Here is a 22,395-nt window from a genome sequence, read left to right as displayed (position 1 = left end):
GCCCTGGGAGCGCGACAGAGCCGTGAAAGCCCCTGGGGGGCCTTCCAAGGTTCTGGCGCCTCCCAGTGACGTCTGAAGAGCGCAGCTCCTCAGGCTGTGGGGAGGAGTGAAGTCTCGCGAGAAGATGAGCGCGCGCCGTTGGCGCCTCCTGTTGAGGCGCGGCGTGAGGAGTGCGGGCGGGCCGGGCGACGAAGGAAAGGGGAGGCGGTACAAAATTGCCCGTGTGCTCGAATCTCTGCTTAGACTGCTGCTACAAAACTCTCCAAGAGAAGGTAGGGTCGGCGTTACTGAGACAAAAGTATTTATTGTGAGCAGGTACGAAACGAGAGCGGGGGGAGCAGTTGAGAGTCAGCCCCGTACCTCAGGTGTTCACCTCAGATCCCCTCAGGCCGCGCTGCAGAGCCCGCGCTCAGCTCTGCTCCTCGCCTGAGGGGTACGCACAGCAGCACACCAAGAGCAGCTGTTGGCTTACACAGAACTGTTATGAGCCCCACTGCTGGCTAGGCAAGCATCTAAATGATGTTAGGGTGGGGCTGGGAACACGGTCATCAGCTACAGATGCAACAGGAGTACACCCATGTACCACATTAGTGCTCAAGTAATTGTATTTGGTATTTTAAAAAGATAAAGCCCAGTAAGATTTTTCAGAAAAGCTCCTTCAGGCACCTTGTAAAGAATAGTTTCTTAATGCAGAGCTATGTATTTTCTGTTTAAGTTTTGTGTGTTAGAGGAAGAGGTTTCCTTGCTTTGTATCTCATGAAGCTGCATAGGTGTTTCCAAGCACGTGGAGGCTGCTGTCCTTTAGGAGTTCTTCTGTGGAATTTTGATTGTCACCTAGAGAAAACAAAAATCACACATTACTTTCTTGCAGACTGTGTTTGGTTGTGTTCACTTGAGGGCTGGGAGGCAGCAGCATCTCCCTGGGGTGAACCAGAGGTTGGTGTGCTGCTGCCTGGGAGCGCCTCGGTTTTGGGGTCTCTCTGGCTCATTGGAGGTGTGCGAGCGGGCACGCTTGTTTGTTGTCACCTCCTACAGCACATGAGCTCCCTGCCAGTTGCATGCTGGGAGCCCTGAACCATCACATGCTTTGATGGTGAGCCGCATGCTTGCCAAGAGCCTTGTCACAATTTGATGTTGCAGCTACAGGCAGGCAATGGGACTACCCTTCTGCTTTGCCTTATGGGAAGTTGGTCATTCTGCACCAACAGGATTACCCAATCCCTGGAATGCTTCCCCCAGCCCTGGGGAACTGATGGTGTGTCAACTCAGGATAGTGGCAGTAAGGGTTGGTGTTCACTACTCGAATCCTCTTTTAGTGATGAAGAAGTTTGTACCCACATAAACTGACATGCACCCCCAGCATAGGCTCTCTGGTCTCCATTAAGTAAGCTTGCAGAGAAGCCAACACACCTGCATTATTACAGGGAGAGACAGCTAAACTGTGCCGAGTGGTGCAGGCAACTGGTAACCTATCAGTCAGGTCATACATCCCTGTTTTTTTCAGCTGTAGAAAACAGGACTAGCTTTCTGCTTTAAATACAGTTTCACAGAGTTTTGTTTGTGGTTATTTCACATGTGCAGCTCCAAGTTTTATTTAAAGCATTGGAAAGGACTGCAGCTCTCTGGCCAGCCTGTACCAATACATACAAAGACAATTTGGTGTTATAGCAGAAGGTTGGAGGTACCCAGATACAGGAATACTCACGTTTTTCACCTCCAGATATGCCTCCAGACCATATTCTCCCAGCTCTCTCCCATTCCCAGATGCTTTGTAGCCACCAAATGGAGCTTGTGCACCAAACACATTATAGCAGTTTACCCTGAAAAGGAAACCAAGAGTTAAGAACCTCTTGTTTACCCCTGTAAGGTAATGGAAGAGCTCTTTCACAGCAAATGTCTGTCTACAACAGAGGGATGGCTGAATTTCTGGGCACAGTTATGTTAGTTTTGTTAGTTATCTTAGTCAACAGTTACTCAGTACTGGAACCTTATCTTCATCGACCAGGAAACGGAACACCATGAAATTAGTTCATGTCTTGCATCACATAACCAAGTGTCTGGGTTGCTACCCACAGCTCTGAAGGAAGTGTGATTTAAAAAAAAAAAAAAAAAAGATACCAGGTTCACTCACTATACTGAAATAAGTGAAATAGTGAGATGCTGGGTCTCCAAAATCCCTTTTGCTAAAACAGCAAACTGGCAAAGTACTGACTTTGGCATAACCTTCAGCACGGCTTCAGAATACAGAACAGTATCAGTGGCACAGCCCAGATTGTATAGATGTGCTCAGTCTGATCACTGCTGGCAGCAGAGCCCCATAGCAGCTGCTGACATTGTCAGCTGCAGCACTGGACTTCTTTTCCCCCCATCCCATCTGCTAATTTGCAGTGGGAGAACAGAAGCTTAATATAGCTAAATTTTGCCAAAAATCAACGTTGCAGTTAAAGGTCTGACATTACATTCTGTGTGGATCCAAAGCAGACATAGGCTATCAGACAGCAAGCTTGATGGGAAATGAGAGCACACGCTTCCAATAGTTTAAGGAGAAGGAAGTGACAAGGCTTACCAGACTGTTCCAGCTCGCAGGGCCTGAGACACGTAGTTTGCCTTGTCAATATCCTTTGTAAAGACTGCTGCTGCTAGACCATACTTGGAGTTATTTGCTCTCTCAATTATTTCCTCAATTGTTTTGAACTTCATAATCTGCATGACAGGCCCAAATATCTACGAAATCCAAACAGATCATATGCAAAAGTCTGTAAGTTGATCTCAGGAGAGAGATGATCATTTTGCATCAGAGGGTGCAAAAGGACAAAGCAGAGAGAAACTGACAGACAGGTGCTGCAGGCCTCACCTCCTCTCTGGCAATGGTCATGTTGTCCTGCACGTCGCCAAAGACGGTTGGCTGGACGAAATAGCCACGATCTGCAGCAGGGTTGCCACCACACAGCAGTTTGGCTCCTTCACGCTTCCCAGTACTGATGTAACCAAGGATCTTCTTAAACTGCTCTTCATCCACCTAAGAGCCGTCAGGACAGGCCGATCAGTTTGGTATTTGTAAGGGGTAAAAAAGGGATGTAACTGCAACCTGCTCTGCATGCAGCTGTGCTCTGTCAGTTCCTCATATCAACAGACTGCCAGGCTGGCTTCAAAGGGAGATGATAATTTTTAAATGCTACTTTCAAGTGGGGGGTTTGGAATAATTAGAATGGTTAATTAACTTCTCTCTCCTGCACAAGGAGGTAGTGGGCACAGTTCAAAGGAGACTGGAGGATGTCTTTCACTCTAACCTAGTGATGTACAGTTACTCGAGATTGGGTTATTTCATGTGATAATGGCTCAAGACATTTCCTGCTCTCACCTGAGGTCCCTGCTCAGTTTTAAAGTCAAATGGGTTTCCAACCACCCTGGACTTGGCCTTCTCAACACTCCTCTCCACGAACTCATTATATATATCTTCTTGAACGTATGTTCGGGATCCTGCACAGCAGCACTGCCCTTGGTTGAAGAAGAGGGCGAAATGGGCTTGATCCACGGCCCAGTCCACTGGAATTGAGCAGAGAAGAGGAATAAATAAATAAATAAAACCAACCCAAGTGACTTTTTTTGAACAATTATTGCGCACAGCCAGGTGGTGTCAGAGCTGGAGTATCATACAACATAGGAGGGGTTTCTTTTCCTCCAGCTCTGCTTGCAGCAAGCCAATGTGAAAGGTGCAGATCAAGTATTATGCTAGCAGGTGCTTACTGTCAGCATCAGACATGATTATATTCGGACTCTTTCCTCCGAGCTCCAGTGTCACCCTCTTTAGGTTACTCTCTGCTGCAGCTTTCTTGATCAGGTGCCCAACCTGCATCATGAGAAGAAGAGGTATTAGGGATTAGCTCCAGCATACAGTAGCACTCGGCGGGGCAGCTGGTTTTAGATTTCCATCAGCAGTTTAATAGTAATCCCTTCATTGTTAGGGCTTTGAGGGAACAACTGAAGTCTGCCCAGAATTTCACCTGCAGTACAAGGAAAACAATAGTAAATATTCTAAAGGAAGCACCTAAATGCTCTAAAAGCACCTAAAAGGAGTCTTATATAAAGTAAAATGAAGTGTCACACCCTGTACTTTTCAAAGGAAGCTGTAGAAGGTAATGCCCCTCCAGTATTTTGTACAAAAGATGTTTTGCAGCAATGAAATGCTCTTTATGTCCCAAGAGCTTAAAAATTTGTCTTTCCTTTACCTCTGTGGAGCCAGTGAAGGCCACTTTATCTACATCCATGTGGGCAGAGATAGCAGCTCCTGCAGTGGGCCCATAGCCAGGGATGATGTTCACCACGCCTGGTGGGAATCCAGCCTGCAGGATCAAAGATTACACATACACTCATCTGTTAGCTCCAATATGCCTCCCACAGAGAATAGCATTTCCTCCTCACTTTCATTTCCAAGGTCTTCAGTTTCAATCTTTAGTTTGTGAGAACTGGGACAATTCCTCTCCCCACCCTGCATCTCAGACATAGCTTGGAAATGTATTTTAGCTTTCTAATCACCCTACAGTTGTTACTTTAACTTCAGAGTCCTTCCCTAAATCAAGGATGCCCTCTGCACACACGTGTATGGAGACGAAAGTGGTTATTTGTTTTTTCCTAAAGCAAATGCTAGGATATCTGAGACAATTCAGTCTTCCTTCAGATCAGACAACGCTTCTTTGTCCCTGTCACATGCTCTCTGTAGCTCATCAGTTGGGCTTATTACCCTGAACCCCAACAGTGACAGTGAGTCAGCCGACAGAACCCAGCCTCTTCTCTCACCTCTTTGATCAGATTAGCTACATAGAGAGCACTCAGGGGGGTTTGCTCCGCCACTTTCATCACAACCACGTTCCCAGTAGCCAGGGCAGGCCCAAGTTTCCATGCTTGCATCAACAGCGGGAAGTTCCACTGGAAAAGAAATATTGTCTGGTCTGAGTTTGAAAGTTGCCAGTTAATAAGTAACCAGTGAGCTTCATTCGGATCTGCAGGTGCAGCACCTCTGGAAGCACTCCCCGATCCTTCCCAAGCTGCTCATCTGCGTTTGGCTCCTTTTCAGGCACTGCCTTCTGCTTGTCCAGGAAAACTGTACTCTGAACTGTGGAGCCTCTCAGTGCTACTACAGAACCACATCTCTTTTGTAATTAATCTTTACGGTCTGTTTAGCCTTTACATTTCTCTTTTGAGGTGTTTCGAAAGAAAGCCTTTGTAATGACAGAGCCGGGCTTGCACACCTGTGAGGTATTCATGTTCAGCTCTTGCACAGTTCAAATACAAAAAACATGCAAATACAAAACGCATGCAGCAATGAGGCTGGCTACTCCTGTAAGCAGATATCACTGTCTGTGGACCTGGCATCCATTTGGCCTTGTTGCTGACAAACCACCTTGCTGTGCTTGCTACCAGTTACAGAAAAAAGATTCGTTACATGCAACGGAATTGCGCCATGCTAGCTCTATTTCCTCATCATGCAAACTACTTCCTAGCATTAGAATCAGAAGTCTGAAAGGTGCCTCTGAGCTGGACAACTCCTACAAAGATGTTTGTGTTCTTTTTTTGTTTGCAGCAGCAGGAAATACAAAGTAAATCTTACACATAGCCCCTGAAATCAACAAGTAGTTCTGTGCTTTCAAAGTAACAGCCCTCCCAGCTGGTGCAAGCGTAACTTTGTTTTTACCATCTGAAGGAAGCTGAGCTTAGCACAACAGATAATAACTTGCATTTTAAGACAACAACTCATTATTACACCAACTCCTGAAATACCACAGGACCTGGTGATACATTTCACTCACTGGGATTATCTGTCCACAAACTCCCACTGGCTCATGTCTGGTGTAACAGAAGAAGTCTCCATCTAAAGGGATGGTTTTGCCATGGAATTTATCAGACCAGCCTGCGAAGTACCTGGCAAGAATGAAGTTTTGGTCAGTGAATTTAAAACAAGTCTCTGGTCCCTAGAAGACAAGAGATGTTCCTTCAGCTATTTGGTTTCCTCCCATCTTCAGTCACTTCATAAAGCACGTGCTAACACAAGGGTTTCCCAGGAAGGTGATGATAAGAATGGACAATAAATACAAACATTTGTCTCTTGTGTGTTTGCCAGAGATTTGCACGGTGTATATTTTGTCATTCGTGTACTGCATTCCAGAACCCTTTATCCATGCAAATCCTGCATATACATAAAACAAAAGCCTTTTGGGAAGTTACAAGATTTACAGTTTCATTCTTAATAACAAAAAAAAAAAAAAAAAAAAAAAAAAAAAAGGAATTAAAAAGATGAAGGAAAAAAGACAGAAACAGACTGGAAGGGTCAGCTCCAGCCTTGTCAGCCACAGTGCCTCAGTCAGTGAAATCTGCTCTGTGCAAAGGTTCAACCACCACAGGCCAGCTGGGCAGGAATGGGGGGCTGGAAGAGTTACCATGCTGTCATTGTAGCCTCCACACCTACCTGAGGCATTTGACAACCATGTCCAGATCCACCAAGTAGGATATAGAGTAAGGTTTGCCATTATCCAGAGTTTCAAGTGCCTACAAATACAATGAGATGGGGAAAATCACACATATAGATTCAGATTTAGTTCTCAATTTGCTATTTGGATCAGTTCTGTGTGTTGGCCTTTTAGCTTTGAGGTTCCCCAAACTACTTCCCTCCCCATCCTTTGTAGCTCTCTCAGTTTTCACTGTGGCTAAAATCCTCACCACACCTTATGGGTACAAAGCACCCATCTGTGCCTCCCTTTGCCCCCAGGTTGCAGTACGCACCGCCAGGTATGCCCGGTCCCTCTCAATCAGGTCAGCAAGACGATTCAGCAGCTTCCCCCGGTGCGAAGCATCCATCCTCCTCCAAGGCGAGCCCAGCTGGAAAGCTGCCCTGGCTGCCTTAACAGCTTTGTCCACATCTGCCTGTAGAGGAGTCCAGAAAAGAGCATGAGAAAGGGGTAACCAGCTCCCACCTTCCTTCCCAAAGTACAACTAAAGCCTTTCCTGGACTCCAGGAGAAAACATGGCACCAGCGGGGCTGCTAATGACTGCCTTTCTGGGACAAGGACTTTCTGCCTCGACAGCTGAACGAATTGTTGCAAGGCACACATCAGTCCTGGAGCTGTGGAGCTCATAGGCTGCAACCCCTGGACCGCTCATCCTGAGAGCATCAGCTCAGGCAGTGCCATGCAGCAGTGTAGCCTCTGTGCACAGCTTTCCTGCTGCCTGCATCCCTGGGGATGGGGGAGCTGAACAGATGGGTGCAGCAGCTGTGCAGCCACCACCTGTGCTTATGCTCTCTGTTATTTCAGCTACGTGGAGTGCAAATATTGTCAAGTTATTTCCACTATGTCATCTGACAGGTTGATATTTACATCCTAGCATAGGGCAAGGAAGAAGCTCTGGAAGTCTGCTTTGGACACTTTTTCAGGATTAGATTTCACCAGTATGTTTTTCCTTGATCGTATACCTCAAATCCATCATTCTGTCCTGTCAGGACTGTCATTTGCTTTTAGTTGGTTTTCTGTTCTGGCTTGCTGCACGACAAGCCGCTCCACCACAGACAAGCAAACAACAGCAGGGCTTCCTTTGCTCAGCTGCCCCTTAGGGAATACAGACAAGCATCCAGGCTGTAGGATGAGCCCCACACTGCTGGGAAGCAGAACATTTGCTCTGCCACAGACTCCTAGGAGGGGCTCACCTAACTTATGGAACAGTTATATCACTCTTTCTTAAGTTTCCTTGGGCTGGGGACAGCCTCTCACTGCACACATACAGCACAATGGAGCTGTCCAGGTGAATGCAAACCTTTCGTCTCCTATGCTGTGAGTGGATCGCATTCCTGCCATAGCAACATCCACCCACAACTGCTCCCACACCTCCCAGCCCCTGGACTGAGGCAAACCCAGAGGATCTTTATGGAAGCTGTAAGTCAAGGAAGGGCACAAGCAGCACTAGATAATAGTATTTGTGTAGATCCAACATTTATTACTGACACGGCATGTGGCACAGCTGAAGGGTGAGGTCAGTTAGCGTGTCCCACTGCAACTGAACGGATCTCATCCAAGAGAGCATTTACCTTATCGCCCTCAGCAACCTGGCAGATAACTTCTCCTGTTGCTGGATTGACCGTAGGGAAGGTTTTCTTGCTGACTGCATCGTGCCATTCGTTATTTATGAAAATCTGTCATGAAGTGAGCAAATCGGTGTTAAACTTTAGATCCAAACCTTGAGGAATCGGTATGAGCTTTACTTGTTTGATGACATATTAACGGGCTGTTTAATTAAAGGGATGTGGCTTGTGAGGACTCCAAAATGGCACTGATAGGGAGGAGATACGTTAGCCTAGAAGTGCGCAATAGAAGACAGCCTCGAGTTGGCAAAAAGATTCCGAATCCCAACAAACAGCACGTGGGTTGGCAGCGCTTCCTGCCCTGCTGGGTCCTTCCAGCGCCCGGCGGCCCGGCTGGAGCTGAGCGGGGACACGGGGAGCTCCGGGACAGCGGGACAGCGCTTCAGGCACCGATCATACACTCGATTTTGTACGCAGCACCAGAACTGCCGCGGCACCTCCCCGATCGGCCCATTCCAGGCACCCCGCGCAGCAGAGAACTTAGTTCTCAGACGCAGCAGGCGCCGATAGCAGCTGCCGAGCACCAGCCCCTCCCCACGAACACGGGCTCGCTTTCCCACGCAGAGCAGCGCGGATCTGGGCCTCCTCTCCGCGGCACTCGGCCATCCCGCCCCGTGTCCCGGCCGTTCAGCCTCGGGGCCGCGCTCCGCCGAGCGGGCCGAAGCCGCGCTGTCCGCGCCGGCCCCGCGCTGCTCCCGGGCCTCGGAGCTCGCCGCTGCCCAGGGGAGCACGCTGCTCGCGGCCCGGCCCTACCTTATTGTAGGCGATCTCTGGGCTCGGGTTGGGTGCGGGGATGGGGGAAGCGGCGGCGGCCGAGAGTTGCCGGGCCTGGCCGCGGCAGAGCCGGGAGGCGAACCCCACCAGCCGCAACATCGCTGCGCTGCGCTGCGCTGAGCCCCGCTCCGCCGTGCCGCTCCGCCCGCCCCGGCGCCGCCCGGTCCCGCTCCGCCCCGCCCTCCCTCCCCCCGGCTCCGTCCGTGTCCGTCCCGTGTCGGCGCGGCTCGGCCGGGCTTCGGGTAATGGTCGTTTGCGTCGGTCTGCTCGGCGGACCTCGGCTCGGGTCAGCTCCATTCAGGCCACCTCGGCCCAACTTCATTCGGTTCGGCGCAGTTTGGCGTGGCCCGTGTTGGTTCAGTTGATTTTGGATCCATGTGGCTCAACTGGGCACAGCTCAGTTCATTTTGGCTCACTTTAGTTCTGGCCAGCAGAGCCCACAGCTGAACGTGTGGCACAGATGGGACAATACAGCCAAGGCACGCATGCAATGGAGATGCACATCTCATCAGTGTCCGGCACGAGGACCTCTGTTTACCTGGACAGGCTGCCCTTAGTGGCACACAGGAATCTAAAAAACATACCTATTGCATATAGGGCAAATGAATCAAGGCCAGTGTAGCATTCTCACAGCAGGATGGTTGCTCAGCACATGCAAATGAATGCTTGGCAAAAATTGCTCCTAACAATGGTTAAAGATCTTTTCTGCTGTTTTGCTTGAGGTGTCTTGTGTGATTTCATCATACTTAGGTCCAGAAAAATTAACCTGCCATGGAAATATTCTGAAGATACCATCGCCATCACTAAGAAAGGAGTATTTAACTCCAAAATACACTTGCTCAGGGCTAAGCTCTCAGCTGTCCTCTGCAGCTCTCAGCTGTCCTATGCATGGCTTCTGATACCTGGATGGACAACTAATGACATGGGGCTTAAATAATGTCTGTGGCTTAATACTTTTTTTTTTGCTCAACTTCAGCACATCCCTTCCTTTCCCTGGGGCTTAGCAGACAAACCCAGCAGTGCTGAAATCCTATGCAATGGAGGAAATACCTCCAAGGAGACTCAGCCTCAAACCTTCATCCCTGCAATGGCTGGTGAGGATTCTGTGTGCTGCAAGATGAGATGTTAGGAGGTACAAAGGCCAGGTGCCTGCTCAGAAATCACCCAATCTGTTTGTTTTGGGCAGGTACAGGCTCAGAGACTCCCTCCCCCTTCCATAGCAGAGCCAAATGCCACAGGGAGAGATTAAATTTCACTCTCAGCCCAGAAGAAACCAAAGCTCAGGTTACAAAGCTTCCTATAGCCAGCACAGCCATCCTGGGGCTTCCCTGCAGCCCTCCTCCTGCCCCTGAGAGCAAGGACATGGTGACCACCCTGGGCAGCTGAATAATGTGGCTTTGTGGAACTGGGCTATGAGGTTGTGCAATGGAGGAGCCAGCATTGGGCACGGTGATAAGAGTCGATGCAAGGACCCTGCCAGGCCAGCCTTGGCAGTGGACAAAACTGCAGGCATGCATCCCACTGTCCCCAGCACAGTGTTTCCAACAGGAGCAAAGGAATACTAAAGAGTTGAACTTGTTAATCACGTGAATTCAAAGGTGTCCATCACTTTAATATTAAATTAATAACCACTGCACACATAAAAAGCTACGAATTACCATGATCAAGCCCACAGTCTTCTCCCTGCTGCTGATCTTTGTGAAGCACTGAGAGCCTCCACTAATCTGGTTTACATCATCTCTGATTCCCAAAGAAACCCAGAGAAATCCACTGCAGTCATAGGGCCATGGAGTCCTCCCACTTCCATGGGCCTCAGCTCCACAATCTGCTCTGAAGCCAGCAGTTCATTTCCTCTCACTGCTGGAGTCCTAGCACCCTCAGGTTACTGGTGGTGATGTGCTAAGGAGAGATGCTCCACTCTGTTTCCTTTACTCCCAAAACCAAGACTTGCAACCTCAGCCTGGCTGTTCCTGATCAGTGCTCCCCGCTGCAAGGCTGTTGACTGCCTGCAGCCTCATGATCCAGAGAGGGATTTTGCCCTGTACCTATTGAACTGGGCAATAAAGGCACTGAGTCCAGATACCACATAACAGTAAACACCACTGGAATTCTCAAGCTCCCAGGCTGCAGATAGCACAACCTTTCCTGTGCCAGAGGGGCTGTTTTAGTCACGTGTTCCAAGGCTCCCCAGTGCAGTGGCTCAGCTCCAGTTTGGAGAACATTGTCCTGTGAACCACGTGGGACCTTCAGCCAGATGTGGGGCTCAGGTCTGAGTGAAGTGCCAGGCTGGAGGATGCACTGCTGAGATGTTCTGCTCCAGAGACCTGTGTGAGAATGAGATTAATACCATGAAGGGCAAGTACAGGACTGCAGAACTAAGGAAGCACAATATCAGCTCCTTCCGAATGCCCTGAGATCTGCAACAGACAGGACAAACCACTCTTTAGGGTCACTGGCCCCTGTGATGTCCCTTTGCTGCTTTATTTGGGCCACAGAAGGATCAGAAGTTAGGTGTATGTATCTGCTCACCTGACTAGCCTGATCCATGGCCTGCACAGTCGTCATCAGAGACACTACTTTGGTGCTGGTGGAAGAGGATAAAACACATCTCTCTCTCCATGGAGATATGGGGATGGGCAGTTTTTGGGACCAAAGTTTGCAGGTTGCCATGCAGGACATGGCAGGATCAGCCCTGGGCTTCCCTGTCTCAGCAAATGCATATCACTCCCAATCACAGGGATGAAGCCCCTGCCCCTGCAGTGCCAGCTGGCCATTCCCATGGCCCTTGCCCAGCTTCTCAGTGCTGTGACATCTCTCAGCCAGGACTGCTCAGCTGTTTAATACTCTGCTGCATTATCTTTCCCCTGCAGGCAGCAGGACTCCACTCTGGCCTCCTCCCTTGGCCTTTACAACATGCATCCATAGCAAAGGTTGACAGTTGAAGTGCGATGCCGCTGGCAAAAGCAGTGAGATGGACAGAAGGCAAGGATGAGGGGTCTGACTGCTCTGTCAGGCAAGGACCAGTTCTCCACCACATGGCCAGCATGCAGCCCTGATTTTGGAGACTTGTTGACTCTGCCAGGTCTGAAAATGAGTGTCTGGGAAACAGGCAAAAATATATGTTAATCTCAGCCTTTCTAAATTGCCTAAAGCCACTGCTTTCCCTCCTTTTCCATCTTCTCAGGGGATCAGCTGCCGAGCACTCTGAAATGCTGGTTTTTGCTGGTTTCTGCATAGCACATGGAAATGTTTCTGAAAGGCTGAACAGATGGGTGGGGTTTTTTTTGTCTGATAAAAGGTAGTTAAGTAACCCACTAGCATTTGATAATGCCACTAGAATACGTTAAGAGTATAATCCCAGTAGCAGTTCAAGAATAGCGATGTTTACTTATGCGATACACTGTGAATGATTACTTATGATACCACTCCCAGCAAATCTGTTTGCAACAGCAGCCAGCCCAGAGTCACATGCACACTGAGCCACAGCATGTCCATCAGTAGCACTGGGGAGTGTAAGCACAGGGAAATCAGTTTGGAGAGCCTGGGCAGGAGACCAAGTGTCCTCATATCATGTGCATATTGGCCTTGAATGCCTCACACTGGCAGAAGAAAGATGTGAAATTAAAGTTCTACCACTCAAGACTTGATGCTAGTCTCATCTCTGCCACTGACCCTCCACATGACTATGGGCAAGTCATTTTGGTAGCTGCTTTCTGCCTCCTCACCACCATACCAGAACCAACCAACACCTCTCCATTTTAAGGGTTCAAGGCTGCAGCAGCACCTGCTCTGTGCAGGAGAGGCCAAGAAAGTGGCAGGGCTAAAGTCCAGGTGTCATCCCAGAGCCTGCACTGCCGAGGGCATGATTGCAAGCTTAGCACTGGGCAGGCAACTGTTTGCCAACGGGGGAGTCTGCAGGGACGGCCCTGCTGGGAGAAAGGAGTGAGCAAGCACTGGACTGACAGCGGTGGGCTGAAAAGCTCCAGCCTGGCCAACCTCTGGAGACTCCATCATTGTTGGTGGTAGCAGCTTGAGGGGGCAGCACCAGCACCTGCAGTTACAGCTAGCCTGGTGATAATCTGCTTATCTTGGAAGGGAATGCCAGTTTCTGAAATTGCCATTTCCTGGAATATGAACTCTTGTTATCTGAATGTAGCAAGCAAAAGGAAACTGGACCCATTTCTCCAACTCATGGGACCCTATGAGTGCTAAGTGTCTGATGTGATTAAGAACACAAGGACACTTAGAGGCAGAGCACAGGCCTCCACCCTGCCGTCAGTACAGCAAAGTAAAGCTGCTATAGGAAGGAAGAGGTCTCACCTTCTTTTCTAGAACTGGACGTGGAGTGCGTCTGGGCTGGGAAATCAGAAAACTCCACTGGACATCCAAGTTCCTTGCCAGCTTGCAGTAAATACCTTGGGCCATCCCCAGTAGGCTGCTGATGGAAGTGATCATGGGGACTTCAGGCACAGGGACAGTCTCAGGACGTGTCCAGGTACTGTAGCTCCTGCTGAGGAATGGCCCTTGCCTTGCCCAGGTACTGTAATGTTGTGCAAAAGGCTTTGCAATGGAGAGGCTGTTAAAGACACGGAATCCTTCTTTTATGGCAAAATCCCAAGCCAGATCAGCCACTAACTCTGCATGCTCCAGACAGCTTTTACGTCGGGCTGGCCTCCCTGGTAACGAGAGTAAGACGCTTTAGCTTCAAAGAAGCTGTGTGAAGTAGCCACATCTCAAACAGTGCCCTGTGTCCTTGTCCAGGCCAGCACAGCAGGACTCAGGGAGACTCTTTTCTAAGGAATTCCAAATTAACATCTTGTTTTTCTCTGATAAAAACTCCCAGGCTAGGCCTGATGTATGCAGGTAAACAGCAATGAGAGTACACACTACCACCCTGCTTCCAAATCCCTCTGATGAGTCTTAGTTCAAAAGTCTGAGAGCTCCACCTGTAGGAGCTCTGAACTCTGGCCTCTGCTCAGCCCTCCCAATAAAGAAGTGAGCATACAACAACCTCCAATTAGCACAGAAAACAAGCCTAGTTCAGACTGCATGTTCAGGAAAGAGCAACAGCTGGGGAAATGCTCTGTGTGTGTGTTCCACTTTGGCCTTTTTTTTCTGTTTGCAAGAAACAACTTGACCACAAAATGTTCTATAGTGAAAGCACAAGACCTCCTTGCTCTCCTGCTGACCCAGCGAACATTCAGGAGTGCCTCATTTTGCTTTACTGCCTGAAATTTCAGAGGTCTCAGTATGCAAAGCCAGGAGTGCCCAAACCCTGCAGCAGCACGTTCTGGTGATCTGACCTTCCCTAGTTCAATGTGAGAGCTCTCCATGAAGTGCCTGTGTGTCTGTGTTGCTGGCTGAGGGCCTCTATAAAGCAGGGCCAGTGTGGTTGGGCTCCTCACCTGCCACAGAGCATTTGTGGAGTCCCTGCAGCATTGCAGCCAGCCTGAAGAAAGCAAAGGCCATGTAGAAATTCCAGTTCTCAGGGAGCTCCATTCCCATGTGGCCGCAGTACTTCTGGCAATACTCCTCTGCTGTGGGGACTCCCAGGTGCCTCAAGTCGTATTTTGCCAAGCCTGGAAGACACAAAGGGCAACAGTGAGTCAGCAGATACTGGGGAGCTCAGTGCTTTCTAGCAGAGCCCTGCAAGCTGTGGAGCAGTGGAGACACCTGCAGCCATGTAACGCTGTTGCTGTGCTGTTTCCATACATAGAACAGAGGTTTGGCACCAGTTCACTTTGGTGAAATACATATGCAAGAGTTTTCTTCAATGGGGTGAGACTGTGAAAACAGTGACTGACAGGGTGCCAGCCCCATCCAGGACAGTGAGCACACAGTGGGATTCACACCACTTCCTCACCAAACCAGACATGGGATGGAGTGATCATGGCACGGTGATCATTGCACATGCAATGCTACTGCCATGGGGATGGAGGGTTCTTCAGAGAAAGAGCAGAGCAGGGAATAAAGTATGTGATCCACAGCCCTTTCCAACTGCAATGGGCCAACCGTCAGCTGAGCTCTCTAGGAGCAGGAGTTACTCTGTTTCTGAATTCTTGTTCTTCTCTCTGTGTCAGAGGTGACTTTGCCCCTTTCTGTACCTTTCATTGAGTCAAACTGAGGTGGCAGGAAGTAGGCCATACAGTTATTTGCCAAATCGGAGATGGGATCTCCTAGAATTGAGAACTTCCAGCCAAGGACAGCAAGGACTTCTGGCCTCCTTGGGTGAAAGATTAGGTTGTCCAGCCTGTATGAGAGGGAAAAAAGAAATCAGAAAGATCTCGAGGGAGAAAACCCCAGCACTCAGAAGCAGTATGCACTGTGCAAAAATTGCTGAGCTCTCTGGGAGGCTGCACAAGTGAAACATTAATTTCTGCATGCATAGGTCAGGGAGAACTGAAATTACTCAATAGTAAACTCTCTGGTTAATAATGAACATAACTGTGCTTTGAAGAATGAAACAAAGTTATTTGGGTCCTCAGATGATTAACATGTTAGGGGACAGGCTAGCCAAAAAGAGAAGCAGGCATGTCACTGTCCAGGGAGATCATATGGTCATTTTAAGGGCACACAGTAACGTGAGGCCCTCCACTGTCATGTTTGGTAGATTTTGTGTAGTACAGCACTCTAACAGACTGACCTCCAGGAGAGGGCAGCAGCCTACTGATAAGGAAACCAAGAGGGCAGTACCTGAAATCACCATGCACAGCTGTCGTCTTCTGAGATTCAGGAAAATGCAAAGGCAGCCACTCAATGAGTCTCTCCATGGCTGGAATAACATGAGTTTCCGTAGCACGATACTGCTTTGTCCAGGTATCAACTTGCTGCTGGATGTAATTACCTGTAACAAGGAAATGGAGGCTCTCAGGGAAAAGAACAGGCACAAGGAGGTTTCATAAGTGATACAAAAAAGGCACATGCTAAAACTGTCAAGGAGCCAAGCAGGCCTCAGTCCAGTTCCCTGAGATAAGCTATAAGAGCTTGTCATTTGCAGGGGTCCTATACATTCAGAATTCGACACTGGATTTGGTATTCTGGTGAAAATAATCAAATCCTGGACAAAAATCCTGGACAGTCATACTTTTTTGGGGGTGGATTTTACATCCACCAGCTCCAAGAAGCATAGATGGTCCTGCAGAGAGACTGAAGGAGCTAAGGAAGTTTGGTCAGAGATGGCAGCAAGCAAGTTACTTCTGCACCTGCAGTACAGCTCTACCTAATGGCAGGGAACACGGACCTGGAGAATCCAAAGGAGCTTTCTACACCCTCCCAAGAAGCCTTGGAATGCAGACACTCTGCTGCACATCTTTGCTTTCCCAACCGCCCCTACGTTTAGCCCAAGTCCTATCCCTTGAAATGCTCAGACACAAGACAAGAAAGCAGGGACAAAGGATACATAGCCTTCTCTCACCATGGTCCCTGGAGTCCTCCAGCTTGGCTGCTCTGAGGTCTGTGCTGTGGATCTTGGAGAGGACTTCACTCATGGCAGCATAAATAGCCCGCCGCTGGCTAGGCAGCAGTGTTGGCAGGGAGGCATCCCTGTAGACATGGCCAGCACAGTGCTCCATCAGGTAGAAAGGTGTGCCAAGGATGCTGGGGAAGCAAGGTGGAACTGGTGTGTCTGAGGTTAATCCTGTTTCCTACCACTCAGGATGTGGGCACCTTGAACATGCCCCCAGACCTTACCTGCACAGCAAGGTGAGAAGCGGTCTCAAGAGCACTGCTCCCTGAGCGCTCCTTTAGCACAAGACTGGGCAAACACTAATTAGATCAGTACAATTCATGAGTGTACTGATTTAAGAGACTGAGCCAGGAGACACATCAGCTCCTGTGGCAGATCCCAAGAGCACTCAGTGATACTAAACCACAGCTGAGTATAGCAAACACCACCACAGCCAAGGGAAAGCAGAAGGGAGGGAGAATAACTGTAAACAGCTCACCTCCACAAACCAGGAGTTTGCTAGGAGTTGCAAACCGGCAAGATCTCATGCTAAAAACCCACAGAATCCAGCGCTGCTGCATATTCAGGGCAGGAACAATTACTCTCCTGTTTATTAAACACTTTTCCTCCCTGCTATCTGCACATGCAGCTAGGCCAGGGGTCCTGCCAGGCTCGCAACTGCCTTTGCATCCCTGGAGTCACCATGCGTTCGTGGTACAAGTCCACAAAAACACCTGTTTGTTGCCTGAGGTCTCACACCTGATCCACCCTGCCATAAGCACTCCTCTCTTCTTCTGGGGGGAATATGGCTGAAGCTATAAAGCCAAAAATGAAAGCTGAGGAACATGATTACCTTCTGTCCTCACACAGAGCAAGTACAGTAGGAACAGGAACACCAGCCTCAGAGAGTGCCTTCAGTACCCTGCCAGGGCAAGTCAGAGAGCTGTTTCAGCACAGAAAGGCATTACGGAATCAGTACTAGAACTGTGTTGTTGTCAGGCAGATGCACAATATCTAAAAGAATCAAGTGTTCAGTTTTAAATACATGTAAATGAGATGACTTGAGATAGGGGGAAGAAGCACACCAAAATCTTTGTATGGCCCAGAGCCCTGAGACCTATCCAACACACTCTGGAAAACACAACAGCCTCCCACAAGTGTCATGCTAGTCTGCTGCTGAGGCAGAGATCTCTGGCACAGCAAGCTGGTTTGCAGCATGACTCCACCAGCAAGGGCTTGCCCTCAGCTAGGCTTCTTGCTGCTCAATTGCAGTGTTGTTGAGCTGCGACCTCTCTCCCACTCAAGGTTCCAGCTGCCATAGCAAGATCCTACTTCCCCTGACATGCTGTGAGAGCTGTGTTGTGCTTTGTGGCTTGGATGAATCTGCAGTGTAGGAGTGAGGAGGATGTGTTTCAAAGGCAGAGAGTCCTAAATGCACGCTCACCACCAGCTGCCTTCTCACCTGTATTCCCTTCCAACAGCAGGACCTGAAGGAAGCAGGCTGTCAGGGAGTTCCTTCTTCAGCACCAGAGAACGATCTCCAAACTTGACAAAATAGGTCCGGGTAGACTGTCCACAGCCAAACTGCCGCAGCGTCAGTGGACCTGAAGATTTGAGAGCAGAGGGTCAGCAGACAAAGCATAAGCTGGGATTACTTCTCACCACTTCTCCAAGTTTTACTTTTCATTCCTGTTCCTGTGCCTTACAGGTCAGGAATACTGCTGGTATTTCTTCTGCAGCTTTTCTCAATACCTCAGAAATAATGAAGTCTTAAAATGTTGCTTTTTGGTCCATCAGTGGTGCGCCACTGAAACCTGAATGGCTGCAATGTTTGCTTGGAGATTAGGAGACTTTCATTAATATCGTTTTTCAGTCCATTTTTTTATATAACAGAAAGGGGCAATCACTCCAGGACATGTGAGCTTTCAGGCTGAAGAGCAAAAGGTGCTGCAATACCTGTTGCCTGGTCACTGAAAACATTTTCAAGGTACTTTTGCAGACGATCTTTTGGAATTTCCGTGGTTGGTCCCACTGAACGAGTATATGGAACAAACCCTTGTAAAGGAAAACCCAGATAGGTTTCCAGCTCTTTGAATGCTACTTCAAGATCATCAACCTGAAAGCAGAAGGGAGGGAGAAACACAGAATGATAGTTAGAAGATAAAATTGCCTAGGAAAGAAAGAGCTCCACAAAGTTGTGGTGCATTTATCTATGAGTCCAGTGGCACTGATACACTCAGACACACAGGAATTCACTGGTCAGTCCTGGCCAACACACAGTACCATTACCAGTACTCACAGCCTTTCACCTTGGCCTCTGTCCCCAAGAGTGATACTGGCACTGCCAGTTTGGGCTGGGGTAAGAGCTGGAATTCCCTGTGTGCCATCCTGAAGAGCAGAGTTCCCACCCGTCTCTGACTTTATCCTTTCCCTAGTGGTCCCCTCACCAAAGTAAAATGCCTGAGCTCACTATCTCCAAATCCTGAGAGCTAACCAGTCCCCTGATGACAGATACATGAAGGCTCAGAGCTTCCTTTGGAAGCTTTGGACTGAGAAACCATACCCTTGCTCTGGTTGCACTGCTTTGTACCTTCACTGTTTTAATACCAAGTTGGGCTGCTGTTTTCAGGTTCTGGCTGCTGTTGTCAAGGAAGATGGATTCCTGAGGCTGAACATCCAAGCGCTCCAAGCACAGCTTGTAGATGCGAGGATCTGGCTTGCACTTTCCTTCCCGATAAGCTTCAACTATCTGTAGTGACAACGAATGGGTTATGCATGAGCCTGCTGTGACCACAAACATCTGTGCAGTTCTGGAAATGGAGGATAGCAGGGTGGGAGTGAGACTGACAGGCGCAGTAATTTGTGAAATAAAGGACACAGGGAACAGAGGGCTGACAGAGCTGGATAGGACATGATTCAAGTGACTGTGTGGGTGCCAACTGCCTTGGCTGTGGCTCCATCAGCTCAAATAAGCTAAACAGGACCAGCCAGTCCTTGCACAGAAGATATCCAACAAAACAATATCACAATATCATGATGCAGAAGACTCACTAGATGTGCCAAATGTGCTGAACCAATTACTCAGCGCTAAGAAAGTTTTGGAGTGTACCACTCTATGGGAACTGTTGAGTCCCGGCCTGAAGCACTGATGGAGCACCTGGGGAAAGGAGCCGGTCAGCCCTGGGAGCACAGGTGAAGGCACTTCAGCTGTGTGACCAAAAGGGGTGGAGCCTGGCTGCACCTCTTAGACCTCATTTAAGGGCTGACTGCCCCAGGGAAGGATCTCTTCCTGGAGATTCCTCCTTTGAGGAGTTTTCTTCTGTGAGCCTGGATCTTCAGAGATGGGTGAGCTGTCTTTTTTCCTTCCCTTATAATGCCTTTCTATTGTGTTTGTCCCGTTGTTATCATACATCTTGTATCACTGTTGTGTTGATCTTTCTGATTGTTACAACTATCACCATCTAAGTTATAGGGAAAAGTGGTGTTCTGACCACTGCACCTATCAACCATGCTAAAGTGATATTTATAGAAGAGGCATTGGCCAAAACCATCTGCCCAAATTTGGGTCAAAAAAATCTCATGTCAGTCTCCAAATGCACATAGGTATCACAACCAAAACAATTTCAAGCAGTACTTCCCTCTGCACTGATAGACATTCTACACTACAGCAAGCTATGCATCTTCACAGACTGCCACATCTATATCTACTGATATGTGTTGTGGGTGGCCCTTCCTTTTGTGCCTGAAGGTAAAGAATTTCAGTTGCTCTTTTCTATGGACCTAGCTTCAGAAATACATTTTACAATCCATCTGGGCTTACCACATCAAAATGCTTTTGATCCAGGGGCAGAAAGCTCTCTCCATTTGGTAGCCGGAAGCTGTTGCTCAGAAGAGCTGTCTTAAGACCTTCTGCACGGATACACTGTATTGCTTCTGCCATTATGGGGAGCTGTTTTATCATCTCATTTCTGATTAATTTGGAGAGGAAAGAGTTCACTGGAACACGGATATTTGCCTGAGAAACCAGAGAACCCCCCCAAGAATGGTAATTAGCCATATGCAGTTTTTAAGCAGGGAAGAAAATAGGAGTGGCAGGGTAGGTAGGGTGCCTGATCGTCTTATCTTGCTGTTCTACTTCTCTTGGCAGCAGAAGGCAGACAGCAAATTTTCCGCCTAAATTGCTTAGACCAAAGAAAGGGGCATTCCCAGATTTCTGTTTCTACAGAAGCAGCAAAGCTAAGGGGCTGATTTTGGGAATGAGAAATATGCTAAGACTGTGCCTGTCGTGGAATCAAGGCAGGTTGGAGATAAACATTGGGGTACCATTTAACAGGCAGGAAAGGAATCTGCATTTTAGACTCAGCTGATTCAAAAAGACTGCATTAAGAAGAGGATTCTGACATGATGTTCCTGGAGCTGGCAAACAAAAGCTATGGTGGAGGGACTTCTGGTGGTCTTAAGAAATCTCCCCTGAGACCACAGTCTCCACCCATTGAGCATGTTTGTGCACCGACTAGCAGCAAAAGCCTTTCAGATGCTCTCTGATTTGTGCTCCTTGGTATCAGAAAGTTATGAAATACGAAAGAAGCTGGTGGAAGTGAAGGCATATTCTGCTCACCATCCTGCCTTGGCAGCAGAATGATAACAGCAATGAGCTGCCAGCCCTGGTGAGATAGTGATGCTTCCTTGGTGGTACGCCCAAGACTTCCTTTAAAATGGCTATGCTCACTGAACCACCAGCTCCCCACATGGCAGGATCCCATTTCTCTGTAGTCAGGAAGCACAAAGAGAGGAACGGGGATGTGGCTTACAATCTCAAAGCACTGCTGTCCCAATTCCTCCAAAAATTCCACAGTTGTCAGCTCTCCTCTTGTGTACTTGAGAGAGGGACTATTTTCCCCTCCAGACAGCAGAGCTTGCTGGACAGTGCCGGCTGGAATACAATTCCGGGCCTCCCAGTCTATATAGAGAAAAGTAAGAAAGCCAGGAGAGAGCACGTGGCATCATCAGAACTGGGAAATAAGCTTGAAGTTCCTCTACAGCTCTGAAATCTGACGTGTAAGACCAGCACTCATGAGAGCTGGTGTGATGGGCCTCATCTTTACTATTGGTGTGGTGCCCTTGGGGTGAAAAGTGTGTTCTGTAGGAGTCCTGCAGGTCAGTGTTACCCCTAGCTGTGCTTGGGCCCTGACCTGCAGATGCCAACACAGCTGTCAGTTCTAGCGCTTCTGATGGTGCAACTGGGAATGTTGGGCAGCACCACCACCGCATCACTGCATGGAGGTGTCCGATGGAGACGTGAAGTGCATTTTGTGTATGTGTACGGGAACCCAGAGCAAAGGAGACGTGAGCATACACACCTGCAGCTGTGTGCTGGGGGGATGGGAGCAGCACTCCGCTCGCATCAAAGATGACCGCTCCATAGGGGCTCCAGCCCGACTGCCTCCGCAGCCACAGCCCCGGGGACTGCAGGATTCCGGCCCAGCGCAGGAGGGGGGTGCGGGCAGCGCTGCTCAGGTACATGCTGGGACTGAAGGGAAAACGGTGTGAAACCCACTGAGGACACAGCGTGTATGGCTTGCACCGAGCGGTGTGTGGCCCACAGATTGCAGCGCTTCCCCTGTGGGAAAAGGAAACTGGCGTGGCAGGCCCTGAGTGGTGAGATAGGGAAGCAGTGGCGGAGGAAATGCTTTGGTGGCATTGTGGCCAGAGGGGACACGGCCTGCTCCTTTGTGCAGCGTGCTGCTGTGCTATAGCTGGCTGTGACGCAATGTCAACCCCCCCCCCCCCGCCTCTCTGAGCCGTCCTCCCTCTCTGCAAGCACGAGGCCTGGCGGCACGAACGGACGGGACCGCCTTTGAGCCCTGAGCTCCGACCACAGCCCGCGCCGAACGGGCCTCGTCAGGCAGCGCGGCGGCCACTCTCGCGAGAACTCACGGTCAAGTCTCGCGAGGAGCAACCGAGCCGAGCCCACTCTGAGCCCCCTCCTTCGGCTCCTTCCGGCTCCCTCCGCCGTCCTCCTACGTCATCGCGTCGGCGGCGTGACCCG

The 22,395-nt window shown here is 49.3% G+C and overlaps 2 protein-coding genes and 1 long non-coding RNA gene across 10 annotated transcripts; 1 reads left to right on the top strand and 2 right to left on the bottom strand.

The window, feature by feature from the left end:
- The first annotated feature begins 116 nt into the window (after window positions 1–116).
- On the top strand, window positions 117–3,486 carry LOC124417229. The gene is made up of 2 exons (XR_006931561.1): window positions 117–272; window positions 3,240–3,486. It is a non-coding gene; the product is annotated as an uncharacterized LOC124417229 (long non-coding RNA).
- Window positions 277–9,067, bottom strand: ALDH2 (aldehyde dehydrogenase 2 family (mitochondrial)). Its single transcript, NM_001389472.2, has 13 exons — window positions 8,882–9,067; window positions 8,075–8,179; window positions 6,778–6,918; window positions 6,464–6,543; window positions 5,808–5,919; window positions 4,798–4,926; window positions 4,230–4,343; window positions 3,748–3,850; window positions 3,362–3,546; window positions 2,855–3,019; window positions 2,567–2,724; window positions 1,706–1,820; window positions 277–834 (listed from the first exon to the last, which is right to left on the bottom strand). Exons 1-13 carry the CDS (start codon window positions 8,999–9,001, stop codon window positions 802–804), a joined length of 1,560 nt encoding a protein of 519 aa, NP_001376401.1. The 5' UTR covers window positions 9,002–9,067; the 3' UTR covers window positions 277–801.
- A 1,413-nt stretch (window positions 9,068–10,480) lies between these two features.
- On the bottom strand, window positions 10,481–22,387 carry LOC107057078 (acyl-CoA dehydrogenase family member 10-like). Of its 8 annotated transcripts, none has more exons than XR_003077878.3 (15): window positions 22,284–22,387; window positions 21,707–21,966; window positions 21,158–21,306; window positions 20,167–20,361; window positions 18,937–19,095; window positions 18,303–18,462; window positions 17,809–17,950; window positions 17,200–17,289; window positions 16,317–16,498; window positions 15,596–15,746; window positions 15,007–15,152; window positions 14,308–14,481; window positions 13,223–13,578; window positions 11,432–12,000; window positions 11,086–11,226 (listed from the first exon to the last, which is right to left on the bottom strand). XR_003077878.3 is itself a non-coding variant. In XM_025155661.3 (14 exons), the coding sequence occupies exons 2-14, from the start codon at window positions 21,867–21,869 to the stop codon at window positions 11,149–11,151; spliced, it is 2,145 nt and encodes a 714-aa protein (XP_025011429.2). In that variant the 5' UTR covers window positions 21,870–21,876; window positions 22,284–22,387; the 3' UTR covers window positions 10,481–11,148. The 8 variants fall into 8 exon arrangements, 3 of the variants coding, with proteins under 3 accessions (XP_025011429.2, XP_025011430.2, XP_040504408.1); XR_003077877.3 differs by having other exon boundaries at window positions 21,707–21,876; XR_003077879.3 differs by having other exon boundaries at window positions 17,200–17,268; window positions 21,707–21,876.
- Between the last annotated feature and the right edge of the window lie 8 nt (window positions 22,388–22,395).

The sequence above is a fragment of the Gallus gallus genome, chromosome 15 (assembly GCF_016699485.2).
Source record: "Gallus gallus isolate bGalGal1 chromosome 15, bGalGal1.mat.broiler.GRCg7b, whole genome shotgun sequence".
Taxonomy (NCBI): Eukaryota; Metazoa; Chordata; class Aves; order Galliformes; family Phasianidae; genus Gallus; species Gallus gallus.
The sequence above is the reverse complement of the archived record's forward strand: the minus strand, read 5'-3'. Positions and strand labels throughout refer to the sequence as shown.